General features: G+C 48.3%; 1 protein-coding gene across 3 annotated transcripts in view; it reads right to left on the bottom strand.

Annotated features, from left to right (window-relative positions):
* LOC147102454 (hepatocyte nuclear factor 1-beta-like) overlaps window positions 1-15,278 on the bottom strand; it is a 109,017-nt gene that overhangs the window by 15,981 nt on the left and 77,758 nt on the right. For all 3 annotated transcript variants that reach the window (XM_085964919.1, XM_085964921.1, XM_085964920.1), the window contains one exon: window positions 10,098-10,216. In XM_085964919.1, the coding sequence (XP_085821045.1) occupies window positions 10,098-10,216 (119 nt within the window). The remainder of the gene's footprint in view (window positions 1-10,097; window positions 10,217-15,278) is intronic.

The raw sequence follows: 15,278 nt of genomic DNA, 5'->3' as shown, positions 1-15,278 counted from the left end.
ATCAAACATGTTAAACATTCATCCATTAATATCACCAACAGTAATTTCTAGGCTGTAATAGCTGAAACCTTGTGAATGGACAATCCACAGCTGATCAGCCATGATCGCATTGAATGGCAGAGCAGGTTCGAGGGGCCGAATGGCCTACTCCTGCTCCTATCTTCTATGTTTCTATGATTACTATGGGACAGTCAACATAAATTATACGAGTAAACTGTCCTGGGAATTGCCCAAAGTCAGTTGATGAAAGTAAGGTTTTTTATATACAAGATGGTGACAGATTTGGGAGAGAGGTTTCCGAAACTCACCTAGTGGCCAAAGTCTGCAACTACACCTTAACTGTTGACATTGGAAAATTAAATGGGAAATGTTGACAAGGCAGCTTATTGTTGACAGAAGAGTGTGACCAAAAATCCTGACAACAGGAAGTAAGATCTGTGGACAGAAAGTGCACACTCTATGCAGGATCTATAATAATATATAGATTCAGTGACTTGGTGCGGAGGTGATTAGAATTTCAGCAAATATTAGCATTCCCTTTTCACTTAAGTCAAACGTTTACTTTTATGAATGCCTTCTTCCCTGGCTTCCTTCACCATTGGCAGTCGTGCCTTCAGCTGTCTCGGCCTCAAGCTCTGGAATTCCCTCCATGAACCGTTCTACCTCTCCTCCTTTAAGATGCTGCTTAAAACCTCCCTCTTTCACCAAGTTTTTGATCACATTTCCATCTTTGGCTCGGTGTCAATTTTTGTCTAATTACGCGCCGGTGAAGCACCTTCGGACATTTTGCAACGTTAAAGGCGCTATATAAATGCAATTTGTTGTTGTTGTTGAATTATTTTCAGACAAGGCAGTCAGTGGAAAAGCACCAACTAGTCTCATTTTTTTAGGCAAGTAGAATTAACAGAAAATACTTTGCAACAATTTGCAATGTGAAAAAAAAGTTTCCCCCCCTCCCCCAATGAGCTAAGAGATTATAATTTGATATATTTGCCATATAGTTGTGTTTGGCATTTGCATTAAAAAGGTTTAAACGTGGCATGCCAGCAGTTAGCCTTAACTGCCATCGACACACATTGGAAATTCAGGGGCTCGGCCACAGTTGCTGGTGGGCGAGGCTCCAAGATCACCCCTGGCGTGTTAGGTACATCAGGGTACGTTGTAAAAAATAATCACTTTGTAATCGTAAAAAATGTCCTACAAAATTCTCCTCAAAACGGCAGGGATTGAAAATAAATTACGGCTCGGCTATTCAAGTCCAAGATTTTTTGTGGGAGGGTGAGGTTCGCTTTGCATAATCTGGCTAAAATACGACTGAGTCTTTTTAATTGAATTTTCTCAGCCTCTGGGTTCTTGATAAGTTGCTGTTATGCGAGCGCTCAGTGCTGGTAGAATTTCCTAGCCGTACAGCTCTGATATTTAGCTTTGCATCAGGAAACCAGAGAGAGTCGCTTCTCTGAGTCTACCTTGGGGCAGCCGACGATTCATTTCAAGAGTGCATCATGGAACAACATGGGTCTTATCTGCAATTGGTGGAAACAGACCAATCAGAAGCCAAGAGCTCACTGTGTTGGACTAAGTATGGGACTCTTAATTATCAGCCGATTTGTGAGGGGGGGGCGATCCCCTCCATTATAATAGGTAATCGAGGTTCCACTATAAACTAGATAAATATTGGTCCTAATATAACCTCACATCCAGTCTTATCTCGGATTACTGCTTCCTTTCCTGAGGATTCAGGAAATGTGATAAATAGAGCAATTTCTGAAGCACAGTGGATTATGGGTACTGTAACCGCCATTATTGGTCGATTGCCGTGTCGGCCGACCAATGGCAGGAGCATGGGAGTGAGATGGTTGCAGCCTGGAGGCTATATGAAACCTCCCTGAATACGGCCGTGCCAGAGTTGGCGACCTATGAGTTGTTTGGCTACTGTACCCTTTGTTTTTGGACTTATTGTTCTCATGCCATTTACTATCTTACATAGACCTCTATAAAAGCCCTCTCAGTTCTCTTCAGCATTCTCTGGCTCTGTAACCTCCTCCAGCCCTATAACCCTCCGTGATCTCTGCGCTCCTCCAATTCTGGCCTCTTGCACATCCCTGATTTACAATCACTCCACTATTGGCGGCCGTGCCTTCAGTTGCCTGGGCCCTAAGCACTGGCATTCCCTCCCCAGACCTCTCCGCCTCTCTCTCCTCCTTGAAGACGCTCCTTAAAACCTACCTCTTTGACCAAGCTTTTGGCAACTTCTTCTAACATCTCCTTGGGTGGCTCGGTGTCAAATTCTGTCTGATAGCACTCATGTGAAGTGCCTTGGGACATCTTACTATGTTAAAGGTGTTATATAAATGCAAGTTGTTGTTGTTCATGGTTGTGCGCCCATGATTTTGTGAGATGCGCTTCTTGCTCTCACTGCTCCCATTGGGAGCCCCGAGTTGTGGGATCGTCCCTCTTATCCTTGCTCAATCATCTCTTAGGAGGCAAAAACAGGCTTGGACAGCATTAAGTTCACGCTACAGTTAGGTGAAAGCATCATAAAATCATCAAGAGCTTGATCCACATCTACTTCACGAGTCCCTTAAATAAGCCATTGCTCTTTATACTTCCACGTGGTGTATTAAAATTGTACCATTGCCTCAGATTTCTGCAACAGGAAGGATGCAATAAAGGCAATCCATGTGGAAAGTGATTTTACTTGAAGCAACCAGCAAGCTCCACATCGCCGTCCACCTTTAACTGAGCCTCACCCACCAGTTATAAAACACAGAGCTGCCTTGTTTGCTGCAGGTATTGCACTGAGCGCAGTCGGTAACTGTCAGCACTGTAATTTATGACGGCCTTTTGCAATTTTGTATTTATTTGCTTTTTCCATGAACCAATATGATTTTCACTGTGTAACGCTGTGCACCTTTTTCACTGGGTTCAATCACCTTGACTGCTAACCTCGCTAATACTCTTCACCCCCTTTGCCATTTAATCACTGCTGCCCCCCCACCCTATCACAGACCTTCCCCTTTGTTCTTTCCTTCATCTCCCCCCACTCCCAAACCCGCCCCCACCCCGCACCGCCTTTTCCCGGCTCTGTACTTGCTTGGACACTGTTAATCTCTAACATAGAAACATAGAAGATAGGAGCAGGAGTAGGCCATTCGGGCCCTCGAGCCTGCTCCGCCATTTGATGGGATCATGGCTGATCATCCAAATTCAGTACCCTGTCCCTGCTTTCTCCCCATATCCCTTGATCCCTTTAGCCTTAAGAAATATATCTAACTCCTTCTTGAATATATTTAATGAATTGGCCTCAACTGCCTTCTGTGGTAGAGAATTCCACAGGTTCACCACTCTCTGGGTGAAGAAATTCCTCCTAAATGGCTTACCCCTTATCTTTAGACTGTGACCCCTGGTTCTGGACTCCCCCGCCATCGGGAACATCCTTCCTGCATCTAGTCTGTCTAGTCCTGTTAGAATGTTATAAGTTTCAATGAGATCCCCTCTCATTCTTCTAAACTCCAGCGAATATAAGCCTAATCGACCCAATCTCTCCTCATACGTTATTCCTGCCATCCCAGGTATCAGTCTGGTGAATCTTCACTGCACTCCCTCTATGGCAAGAACATCCTTCCTCAGATAAGGCGACCAAAACTGCACACAATACTCAAGGTGTGGTCTCACCAAGGCCCTGTACAACTGCAGCAAGACATCCTTGCTCCTGTATTCGAATCCTCTCGCTATGAAGGCCAACATACCATTTGCCTTCTTAACCGCCTAACATCTTCCAGTTCTGATGAAATGTCACCGACTTGAAATATTGGGGATAATTTTAACCTAACTTGGCAGGTGGGAAACCCACGGGACCGGGTGGAACGCCGGCTTAACACCCCGCCCAATATTAGTCTCCAGTGAATCCAATGGAGAATAAGGTCAGACGGGCTGTAAAACCAGCATTGCAGCCGACCCCATCTGTTTCACGGTGGGCTGTTTAAGTTAAAATTGCCCCCCTTAACTCTGTCTCTCTCTCTCTCCACAGATGCTGCTGGACCAGCTGAGCGTTTTCCAGCATTTTCTGTTTTTATTTCACTAATACTCATTTCAATACATACATGCAACACAACTCAAGCTATAATCTTCAACTATTAGGACTTCTTTTTCACAAGAGCATACGCGAGGGATTGCCTCTGTGAGATATGTCCAACAAAAGTCTAAAGCTGTTTATCGGTTTGTAGTGAATGGGTTTATGATTTTGTTACAGAGGGGGGAGCGCGTGGAGGATCTGCCATTGAATTTAAATGATAGTAATGAAAACACCTTTAAATTGCTTCAGTTTATTTTTTCAAGGATTACCTTGCCCTGCTAAGTCTATCAGTAAAGAATACAATTACAGGATGTAGAGTGAAGCCTTTCATTAGATCAATGTGTGCGGCAGGTGAGTCACCTCAGAGCCACACAGAGGCCTTGTGAGTGGGCTCGGAGGTGAGTGGTCCCTGGGGTGAGGGGTCTTTGGGGTGAGGGGTCTCTGGGTTGAGGTGTTTCTGGGGTGAGGGGTCTTTGGGGTGAGGGGTCTCTGGGGTGAGGGGTCCCTGGGGTGAGAGGTCTGGGTTGAGAGGTCTCTGGCGTGAGGGGTCCCTGGGAGGAGGGGTCCCTGGGGTGAGGGGATCCCTGGGGTGAGTGGACTTTGGGGTGATGGGTCCCTGGGGTGAGGGGTCCCTGGGGTGAGGGGTCCCTGGGGCGAGGGGTCGCGGGGTGAGGGGTCCCTGAGGTGAGGGGTCCCTGGGGTGAGAGGTCCCTGGGGTGAGGTGTCTTTGGGGTGAGGGGTCCCTGGGGTGAGTGGATTTTGGGGTGAGGGGTCCCTGGGGTGAGTGGATTTTGGGGTGATGGGTGCCTGGGGTGAGGGGTCCCTGGGGAGAGGGGTCCCTGGGGCGAGGGGTCCCTGAGGTGAGGGGTCCCTGGGGTGAGGGGTCCCTGGGGCGAGGGGTCCCTGGGGCGAGGGGTCGCTGGGGTGAGGGGTCCCTGAGGTGAGGGGTCCCTGAGGTGAGTGGTCACTGGGGTGAGGGGTCAATGGGGTGAGGGGTCACTGGGGTGAGGGGTCCCTGAGGTGAGCGGTTTCTGGGGTGAGGGGTCCCTGGGTCAAGGGGTCCCTGAGGTGAGGTGTCCCTGAGGTGAGCGGTCCCTGGGGTGAGGGGTCGCTGGGGTGTGGGGTCCCTGAGGTGAGCGGTCCCTGAGGTGAGCAGTCCCTGGGGTGAGGGGTCACTGGGGTGAGGGGTCACTGGGGTGAGGGGTCCCTGGGGTGAGGGGTCCCTGAGGTGAGGGGTCCCTGGGGTCAGCGGTCCCTGGGGTGAGGGGTCCCTGGGGTGAGGGGTCTCTGGGGTGAGGGGTCTCTGGGGTGAGGGGTCCCTGGGGTGAGGGGTCCCTGGGGTGAGGGGTCCCTGGGGTGAGGGGTCACTGGGGTGAGGGATCCCTGGGGTGAGGGGTCACTGGGGCGAGGGATCGCTGGGGTGAGGGGTCCCTGAGGTAAGCGGTCACTGGGGTGAGGGGTCACTGGGGTGAGAGGTCCCTGAGGTGAGGGGTCTTTGGGGTGAGGGGTCTCTGGGGTGAGAGGTCTTTGGAGTGAGGGGTCCCTGGGGTGAGGGGTCACTGGGGTGAGAGGTCCCTGAGGTGAGGGGTCTTTGGGGTGAGGGGTCTCTGGGGTGAGAGATCTTTGGAGTGAGGGGTCCCTGAGGTGAGGGGTCCATGGGGTGAGGGGTCTTTGGGGTGAGGTGTCGCTGGGGTGAGGGGTCCCTGAGGTGAGGGGGTCCCTGAGGTGAGGGGATCCCTGGGGTGAGGGGATCCCTGGGGTGAGGGGATCCCTGGGGTGAGGGGGTCCCTGGGGTGAGGGGGTCCCTGGGGTGAGCGGTCACTGGGGTGAGCGGTCACTGGGGTGAGGGGTCTTTGGGGTGAGGGGTCTTTGGAGTGAGGGGTCCCTGGGGTGAGGGGTCTCTGGGGTGAGGGGTCTTTGGAGTGAGTGGTCCCTGGGGTGAGGGGTCTCTGGGGCGAGGGGTCTTTGGGGTGAGCTGTCTTTGAGTTTATTGCACATTTGTTCCCAAACTGTCTTCAATTTATGTAAGAAACTTGGCAGCTCCTTTAAAAACAACAGAGACACCTTGAAATTCATCCAACAGGAGGAAGCATGGACTCCCTAAGATGGGAAATTCCCAGTTCTGGACATGGAAGACGATCTGCTGTAGTAGTGGCAACTGGTACACGGAGTGAGCAGAGGTGTACTGGCCTCCACTAGGGCACATGTGGGCTTCAGTGGTGGGGTCCAGGCCTGGCAAACTTGCTGCCCCTCTGCGAAGAGGCAAATAAAAACTCCTGGCTTGGTGGCGAATTGGAGCAGAGCGATGGTCGGTGGGGTGGAGGGGGGGAGGGGTGGGTGGAGGGCAGGCTGGGTTACTTCAACCCTTACCTTTTATGCTTAAGGCCTATTACAGGCATACTACACTGCTGCCCTATGTGGGAGGTATCACGGAGTGCCAAAGAGGGCAACCCTACACATACCCACCTCAGGCAGTATAATGCCCATTTTGCCAGCCAGTAAGCATTGGGAGCTGGGCAGCTTCATCACTTGCCCTCTGACTGCACATGCTGCCTCCACATTGGGTCTACTCTTTGTCTCTCACTTCCCCTCCACCCCTCCATCCTTGCCAAAGTCTTGTACACCTGTGTCAGCTGTGACTCAGTGGGTGGCACCCTTGCCTCTGAGTCAGAAGGTTGTGGGTTCAAGTCCCACTCCAGAGACTTGAGCACAAAAATCTAGGCTGACACTCCCGGTGCAGTACTGAGGGAGTGCCGCGCTGTCGGAGGTGCCGTCTTTCAGATGAGGTGTTAAATAGATGTTAAACAGTTTGCCCTCTCAGATGGACGTAAAAGGTCCTAGGGCACCATTTCAAAGAAGAGCAGGGGAGTTCTCCCTGGTGTCCTCAACCAACATCACTAAAACAGATTATCTGGTCATTATCACGTTGCTGTTTGTGGGATCTTGCTGCCGTGTTACAACAGTGACGACACTTCAAAAAAAGTACTTCATTGGCTGTAAAGTGCTTTTGGATGCCCTGAGGTCATAAAAGGCGCTACAGAAATGCAAGTCTTTCTTTTTGTTCCATTAGGTTTGGTGTGCCCTTTGAAGCTTTCTAAAGATGCCTGTCCTCCGTGCTACTTCCCTTTAACTGGCTGCTTCCTTTAGATTGCGGCTACATTGCAATGTTCACGTCTCCCACCTCCCTACAACAGGAGCTCTGTATAATTATGTAAATAAGCTGACTCAGCAAAACTGCATGTGATCAGCGCATTACGATCCTTGCCAGAATGACACCAGGTCTTAACCATTCAGAACTGAATCACATCAGGTTGCAAAAATCTACCCCATCTCAATTAATCATATTTCCCTGTTTTTTTGCTCTACCCTTTACTATTTCTTTTCTTCGAGTTTTTTTAATTTGTTCACGGGATGTGGGCTTCGCTGGCAAGGCCAGCATTTATTGCCCATCCCTAATTGCCCTTGAGAAGGTGGTGGTGGGCCGCCTTCTTGAACCGCTGCAGTCCATGTGGTGAGGGTACTCCCACAGTGCTGTTAGGTAGGGAGTTCCAGGATTTTGACCCAGCATTTTGACCCAGCGACAATGAAGGAACGGCGATATATTTCCAAGTCAGGGTGGTGTGTGACTTGGAGGGGAACTTGGAGGTGGTGGTGTTCCCATGCGCCTGCTGCCCTTATCCTTCTAGGTGGAAGAGGTCGCGGGTTTGGGAGGTGCTGCCGAAGAAGCCTTGGCGAGTTGCTGCAGTGCCTCTTGTAGATGGTAAACACTGCAGCCACGGTACGCCAGTGGTGGAGGGAGTGAATGTTTAAGGTGGTGGATGGGGTGCCAATCAAGCGGGCTGCTTTGTCCTGGATGGTGTCGAGCTTCTTGAGTGTTGTTGAAGCTGCACTCATCCAGGCAAGTGGAGAGTATTCCATAACATCGTAAAATATTGGGTGCTACAATTGGTTTCAGTGCCCCTGGGTTAGGATGGGGAAAATCCCAATGGTCCTTACTGGACAGTGTTGTCTGTGAACCTCTGATAAGAACAGGGTGGAATGAGGCTCACTGATGGAGAAGGGCCATATGGGCAAATTCCCCATGGATTCAGACCCCAGCAAGACACAACACATTCAGGAGAGAAAGGGGGGTGGGAAGGATAAAAATTGATACAAAATAAAAGGAAAATATTTTATAGCTATTTGTCTTCTTCCGCTCCTCAGAGATTCCCTGCCCTATACACCACGGATAGGTTCACGCTGGCTAGCTACTTCTAGACCTCTGATTCTGCTCAGTCCCTCCGAAGACCACGGAGCTAAGACTGGGAGACGCAAAATCCACATCCCGGCACCCGCCTTTCTCGTCCAATACCTTGCGCCATTGCATCACCCACAGACAGCGGAGCTCATTTTAACAAGGAGACTGTGTTACTGTGAACAGGTCTGTTTCTTACTATACACCTGTTAAACTCACCCAATAAAAAGCACCAGGCTGTGTACAATACTGGTCAGCAATGGCCAACTCTTTCAAAATCATAATGGCCCAGGAATTCGGGTCTCCATGGGTGAGTACGCACGGGGTACTCGCCCGTAAGCCCAATGGAAGTGCCGGTTTCCTGCATGCACTGCGCATGCGCGGGAAACCGGCACTTCCATTCCCCTGAACGTAGGGGTTAAGAGGTGGAACACGTGCACAGGAGAGGCTGCGCGTGCGCATCGAACTTAGGTTTTTTTTACAGGTTTTCCCGGGGGGGTAAGTCTGCAGAATTTACACATTTAAAAAGCAGGCGTTAGGCCTGCTTTTTACAAGGTAAGTGGTGAATTAATTAAAATTAAAACATTTTTTCCACAGGTTTATTATTTTTAAATACTTTAAAGAAAGGTAAGTTTATTTTTAGCCCTGTTAGAAAATAAAATTACTTTTTTCAAAAATTTAAATTATTGTTTAAAATAGTTATTTCATGTAATTTATAGTTTATTTAAAAAATGTGATTTAAAAAAAAAATTATTTTAAGATTTAGTGATGTTTTGGGGCTCGTAGTATTTCTAAAGTTTTGACAGCGCTTCCTGTCAATCTTATGAATGGAGCATTCCCTGCTCTGATTGGCTCCCCATGGCCCACGTGATCCCAGGGGATGCATCGAACTAACTGCGCCCCTGGGATACGCAAGCACTGCGTGCCGGCAGTTGGAGGAGGCCCAGGATCGGAATCCCACGGGGGCCCACAGCTCAACGGCCGGCGCGCTAGGTAAGTGCAGGTCGGGGGCTTGCACCCGCGGGAAGCCCCCGACCCGAATTTCTGGGCCAATATTATTCATTAAAATTAGGAACTAAATGATGGAGTGTGTTGGATGAACTGATGGCCTTTTCTCACCGTTATCACATTCAACAGCTTGCATTTATATAGCGCCTTTAACATAGTAAAACATCCTAGGAGCAATTACCAAACAAAATTTGACACCGAGCCACATAAGGAGATATTAGGATAGGTGACCCAAAACTTGGTCAAAGAGGTAGGTTTTAAGGAGAGTCCTCAATGAGGAGAGAGAGAGAGGTAGAGAGGCGGAGAGGTTTAGGGAGGCAATCCCACAGCTTAGAGCCTAGGCAACAGAAGGCACGGCTGCCAATGGTGGAACGATGTAAATCGGGGATGTGCAAGAGGCCAGAATTGGAGGAGCACAGAGATCACGGTGGGTTGTAAGCCTGGAGGAGGATACAGAGATAGGGAGGGGCGAGGCCATGGAAGGATTTGAAAACAAGGATGAGAATTTTAAAATCGAGACAGTGAGAAAAGGCCCATCCAACTCACTCCATCATTTAGTTGCTGATTTTAAGGAATAAATTGATTCAAAAAATTGTCCAGTGCTAATAAATATACAGATATGTTATATGCACCATTCAGATCTTAACCTTTGCCTCAATCTCAGCCTGTGTGCACCTGCAACACATTAACGATCACCTTACAGCAGGGTTTCTACGCGCCACAGGACCGTAGCCAATACTATCGCTTTGAGTAGCTACTGTAGTTGCTGCACTCAGTTACCTGCTTGCTGGAGGACATGCTCGCTAGTGCGCTGATGCTGCCCGTATCCGTGACGACCATGGCTGATGGGAAGCGTGCAGTGTGGGAATACTGGGGAGGATCTGGCTTGTGTGTGTACACTAGAAGGAAACCAAAACAAAAACAGCCATGTTAGACAAACGACTCTTTCATGAACCAGCAATCTTCAAACCCCCAAAGCTTTCACAATCTATGTATTTTCCGTCATATAACGCATTAAAGATTCAGACACCCTTTCACAATGAACAGAATGGGATACTGTACTTACACGTTAATTCGTGCATATAAATGTTTAATTTGAAGCAATTTATAATGTTTTTACATCAATTTAAAGAGCTATTATTGATTGGCCACTGTTATCAGGGCTGCATGCAAAGAACATAAGAAATAGGAGCAGGAGTTGGACATTCGGCCCTTCGAGCCTGCTCCGCCATTCAATAAGATCATGGCTGATCTTCTACCTCAGCTCCATCTTCCCGCACTATCCCCATATCCCTCGAGTCCCTTAATATTCAAAAATCTATCGATCTCAGCCTTGAATATACTCAACGACTGAGCCTCCACAGCCCTCTGGGGTAGAGAATTCCAAAGATTCACCACCCTTTGAATGAAGAAATTTCTCCTCATCTCAGTCCTAAATGGCCGACCCCTTTATTCTGAGACTGTGACCCCTGGTTCTAGGCTCCCCAGCCAGGGGAAACAGCCTCTCAGCATCGACCCTGTCAAGCCCTGTAAGAATTGTTTCAATGAGATCACCTCTCATTCTTCTAAACTCTAGGGAATATAGCCCTATATGTGGGCAGGTATAGAAACAGCAACAGTGATTCGGCAAGGTTATGGCGCTGCTAATCTCATCTGGGGAGGCAAATTAATAAAAGTTTATTTGCAAAGGAAATGACCAGAAAGACCACTGCAAGGCAACAGTTATGTATTGCAGCAGATCGAGGTTCTGCAGTTGAGCAACAGAGGTGAATCCGGTCTTCCCCAGTAGCACGAGATGGGCTCACAGCAAATCGGCAGCCCGTTTTACACCATTAACTTCAATGGTTTATCAAAAAGTCCGGATTACAGAGAGGTATAGTAAAAGGTACGAGAGCCCCGTACACGGCCACAGATCCAGGCGTCCCTGTTGCATAGCAACAGGTGCAGGAAGCCCGGTTTACTCGGTAAAATAATGGGACTCAAGCCGGATAAATCCCCTGGACCTGATGGCTTACATCCAAGGGTCTTGAGGGAAGTGGCGGTAGGGATTGTGGATGCATTGGTAATAATCTTCCAAAACTCCCTGGACTCAGCAAAGGTCCCAGCAGACTGGAAAACTGCTAATGTAACACCCTTATTTAAAAAGGGCAGTAGACAGAAGGCTGGAAACTATAGACCGGTTAGCCTAACATCTGTGGTAGGTAAAATTTTGGAGTCCATTATTAAGGAGACAGTAACAGGACATTTGGATAATCATAGTTTAATAAGACAAAGTCAGCATGGTTTTATGAAGGGGAAGTCATGTTTGACAAATTTGCTGGAGTTCTTTGAGGAAGTAACATACAGGGTGGATAAAGGTGAACCAGTGGACGTAGTGTATTTAGACTTCCAAAAGGCATTTGACAAGGTGCCACACAAAAGATTATTGCTTAAGATAAAAAATCACGGGATTGGGGGTAATATTCTGGCATGGATAGAGGATTGGCTATCTAACAGAAGGCAGAGAGTTGGGATAAATGGTTCATTCTCAGACTGGCAATCAGTAACCAGTGGTGTTCCGCAGGGGTCAGTGCTGGGTCCCCAACTCTTTACAATCTATATTAACGATTTGGAGGAGGGGACCGAGTGTAACATATCAAAGTTTGCAGATGATACTAAGATGGGAGGGAAAGTAGTGAGAGAGGAGGACATAAAAAACCTGCAAGGGGACATAGACAGGCTAAGTAAGTGGGCAGAGACTTGGCAGATGGAATACAATACTGGAAAGTGTGAGGTTATGCACTTTGGCAGGAAAAATCGTAGAGCAAGTTATTATCTTAATGGCAAGAAACTGGAAAGTGCTGAAGTACAAAGGGATCTGGGGGTCCTGGTGCACGAAACTCAAAAGGTTAGTATGCAGGTGCAGCAAGTGATTAAGAAGGCCAATGGAATGTTGGCTTTCATTGCTAGGGGGATAGAATATAAAAATAGGGAGGTATTGCACCTGGAATACCGCACCTGGAATACTGCATACAGTTTTGGTGTCCATACTTAAGAAAAGACATACTTGCTCTCGAGTCAGTACAAAGAAGGTTCACTCGGTTAATCCCGGGGATGAGGGGATGGACATATGAGGAGAGGTTGAGTAGATTGGGACTCTACTCATTGGAGTTCAGAAGAATGAGAAGCGATCTTATTGAAACATATAAGATTGTGAAGGGGTTGGATCGGGTGGATGCGGGGAGGATGTTCCAGATGATGGGTGAAACTAGAACTAGGGGGCATAGTCTTAGAATAAGGGGCTGCTCTTTCAAAACTGAGATGAGGAGGAACTACTTCACTCAGAGGGTGGTAGGTCCATGGAATATGCTGCCCCAAAAAGCTGTCGAAGCTACATCATTACATAAATTTAAAACAGAAATAGACAGTTTCCTAGAAGAAAAGGGAATTAAGGGTTACGGGGAGCGGGCAGGAATTTGGACATGAGTTTAGGTGCGGATCGGTCATGGCCCTGTGGGTAGCGGAGCGGGCCCAGGGGCCGTGTAGCCTGATCCTGCTCCTGTTTCGTGTGTCTAATTCTGTTAGATTCAGGAGATGGTTCTGTGATAGTGGATTGGCGGTTAGGATCAGATCAGCCATGATCTTATTGAATGGCGGAGCAGGCTCGAGGGGCCAATTGGCCTACTCCTGCTCCTATTTCTTATGTTCTTATGTTCTTACACGGCCACAGATCCAGGAACGGCCACTAATATGAAGTAAAACTTACCTGAACCTACTCCTGCATTTTGCCGGTTAACGGAGATTTCTGGTTATTTAGGTGCCGGTAAATCGAGAGTTTCCTGTATAAAAGGCCCACTGATTCGCTATGAGCCCATTTTGCGCTACTAGTGTAGACCAATTTCTCCTCCACTCCATCAACACTCTCCCCTCTGTGCTGCCAACATGGCAGAGGTACTGGATCAGAGTGTTCAAAGAGCTGAAGTCCACCCACCCCCAACCCCACGTGTGTCAACAACAGCCCTTTAAATGCATTTTTTTTTAAAAAGTCAAAAGAAATTGGGGAAAACGCCTCCAAAAATATATTTTCAAAATGCTACACAATACACATACGGGGCTGGTAATCGAATGGCAGGTGCCCAATGCACTGAAGCGCATCAGGTGCCTGCTCCTTGTAGTATTGGTCACGGAGATCTGAAGCTTACAAATCCGAGTGCACCCGAATGTTGGCACCCAGGGCCATGGGAGGCTGTGCACCAGCTGTCTACCGCTTCGCTCGAATGATGGAACAGAGGAAAATATCCCCCTTGCAGTGAGCTTTAACTGTAGTACGCTGTCCAGAGCACTTGTTATTCAAAGCATAAGTTCAAGAGGATCAATTGGCCTCCATCATTAGACGATAGTTACTGCTTGGTGACTTATTCTTAAACAGCAGGAGCCAATTTTAACAAGTTGATGCTCTTTCTCCTTTGAAGTGTTGCACCAGTTTCTCGTTGTGTGAACGGCGGGGTTGGGGGGGGGGGTAAGTGACTTTTTCAAAGACCCTTGAATCACACCTGCAGTGCACCTCAACAATCATTCAGATGAGGAAAATACACTTTCTGGATGTAAGTAATAAAAATTTGCATTAGGTGATGGGGCCTAACCCTAACGCTAACCCTGCTTGCTTATTGAGAGTTACATGGAACTTCACCCTCAATACTGTTAGGTGGTTCCTGGTATTAGTAGTTTGGCCACAATCTCAGCCACATCTATTAAAGGGCTATGTGGGCAGGTCTTCCTGTTCCTGCACCTGCATTCATGAAGAAGTGTTTGGCAAACCTTTAATTGTTCAGCAGGGGCGAAGAGCATTGTGTGCCTTATAATGACATCATGATTTGTGTCACGCCTCACTGTGCATTGGCAAAGAAGCAACATAAGGGTTTGCATGAAGGTGGCAACCTCCTTTAGCATTGTCCAATGAGAAAGAGACCTTAAGAAAAGTCCTGAAGGTATAGAGGCATCAGCCCTACCCCGCCATCTCATTCCAGACTCTCTAGCTAGTCCTGGTACCTGGGAGGGGACCCTGTCTGTTTTACTCCTGCTATGAGTTATACGGTAACACGGTTTGTGGCTCTGGAGTTTTTAAAATCTACTGCCGTCACCTCCCACAACTCCTCCCACTCCGCAGCCATTTCACAAGCAATGGCCAGCTCCCAGGTGGTCTCAAGAGAAGCCATATAGCGCGTATTAAAGAGAATTCCATTTTCAACAGTGAATGTTAAAAAAAGATACATCCATATGGGCTGTAAAATCCTGATGCAAATATGAGAGTGGATTTCTTTTAAATGCACTGGTTGGCGTGAGGCACAACCTCACAGGCCAACCCCCCCCCACAGTCTGCATTGAGTTATCTAATCTCAACTGAGGGGCGGGGCAGGGGGAGGGCGGCGGGGGGGGGGGTGGGGGTGCGAGTGGGATGTGGTATAATTCACCTCAGGATGGCGATGATAACAATCAGCCTAGATTTCTCTTCCTGATCACTGTCCAGTGGCTTACGTTGGAACACTGGCTGAGAATGTTGGGCTTGACTGTGGCGGCCCCTATGGTAGGAAAGCCTACAATAATCATTGTCTAGGTTCCCAATGGGCACTTGGCCGGGTAATCAGAGCTTTGCTAAAACAGATTATCTGGCCATTAACACTCTGCTGTTTGTGGGAGCTTGCTGTGCCCAAATTGGCTGCCGCGTTTCCCACATTACAACAGTGACTGCACTTCAAAAAGTTCTTCATTGGCTGCAAAGCGCTTTGGGACGTCCTGAGGGCAGGAAAGGTGCAATAGAAATGCAAGTATTGATGCTTGTGGAACTGCACCCCAGAGCGAGTCAGTACCGTCAGGAAAGGGGAAGATTTGGGGAGCATCATTTTTGAGTCAAATATTGGCTGGTCAATGATACCATTGGGTCAAGCTGATGAATCTATTAACATGAAAGCTGGCCTTTAATGC

This window comes from Somniosus microcephalus, chromosome 22, assembly GCF_052327205.1.
Source record: "Somniosus microcephalus isolate GS21.2 chromosome 22, FLI_Smic_1.0, whole genome shotgun sequence".
NCBI classification, from domain to species: domain Eukaryota; kingdom Metazoa; phylum Chordata; class Chondrichthyes; order Squaliformes; family Somniosidae; genus Somniosus; species Somniosus microcephalus.
The sequence above is the reverse complement of the archived record's forward strand: the minus strand, read 5'-3'. Positions and strand labels throughout refer to the sequence as shown.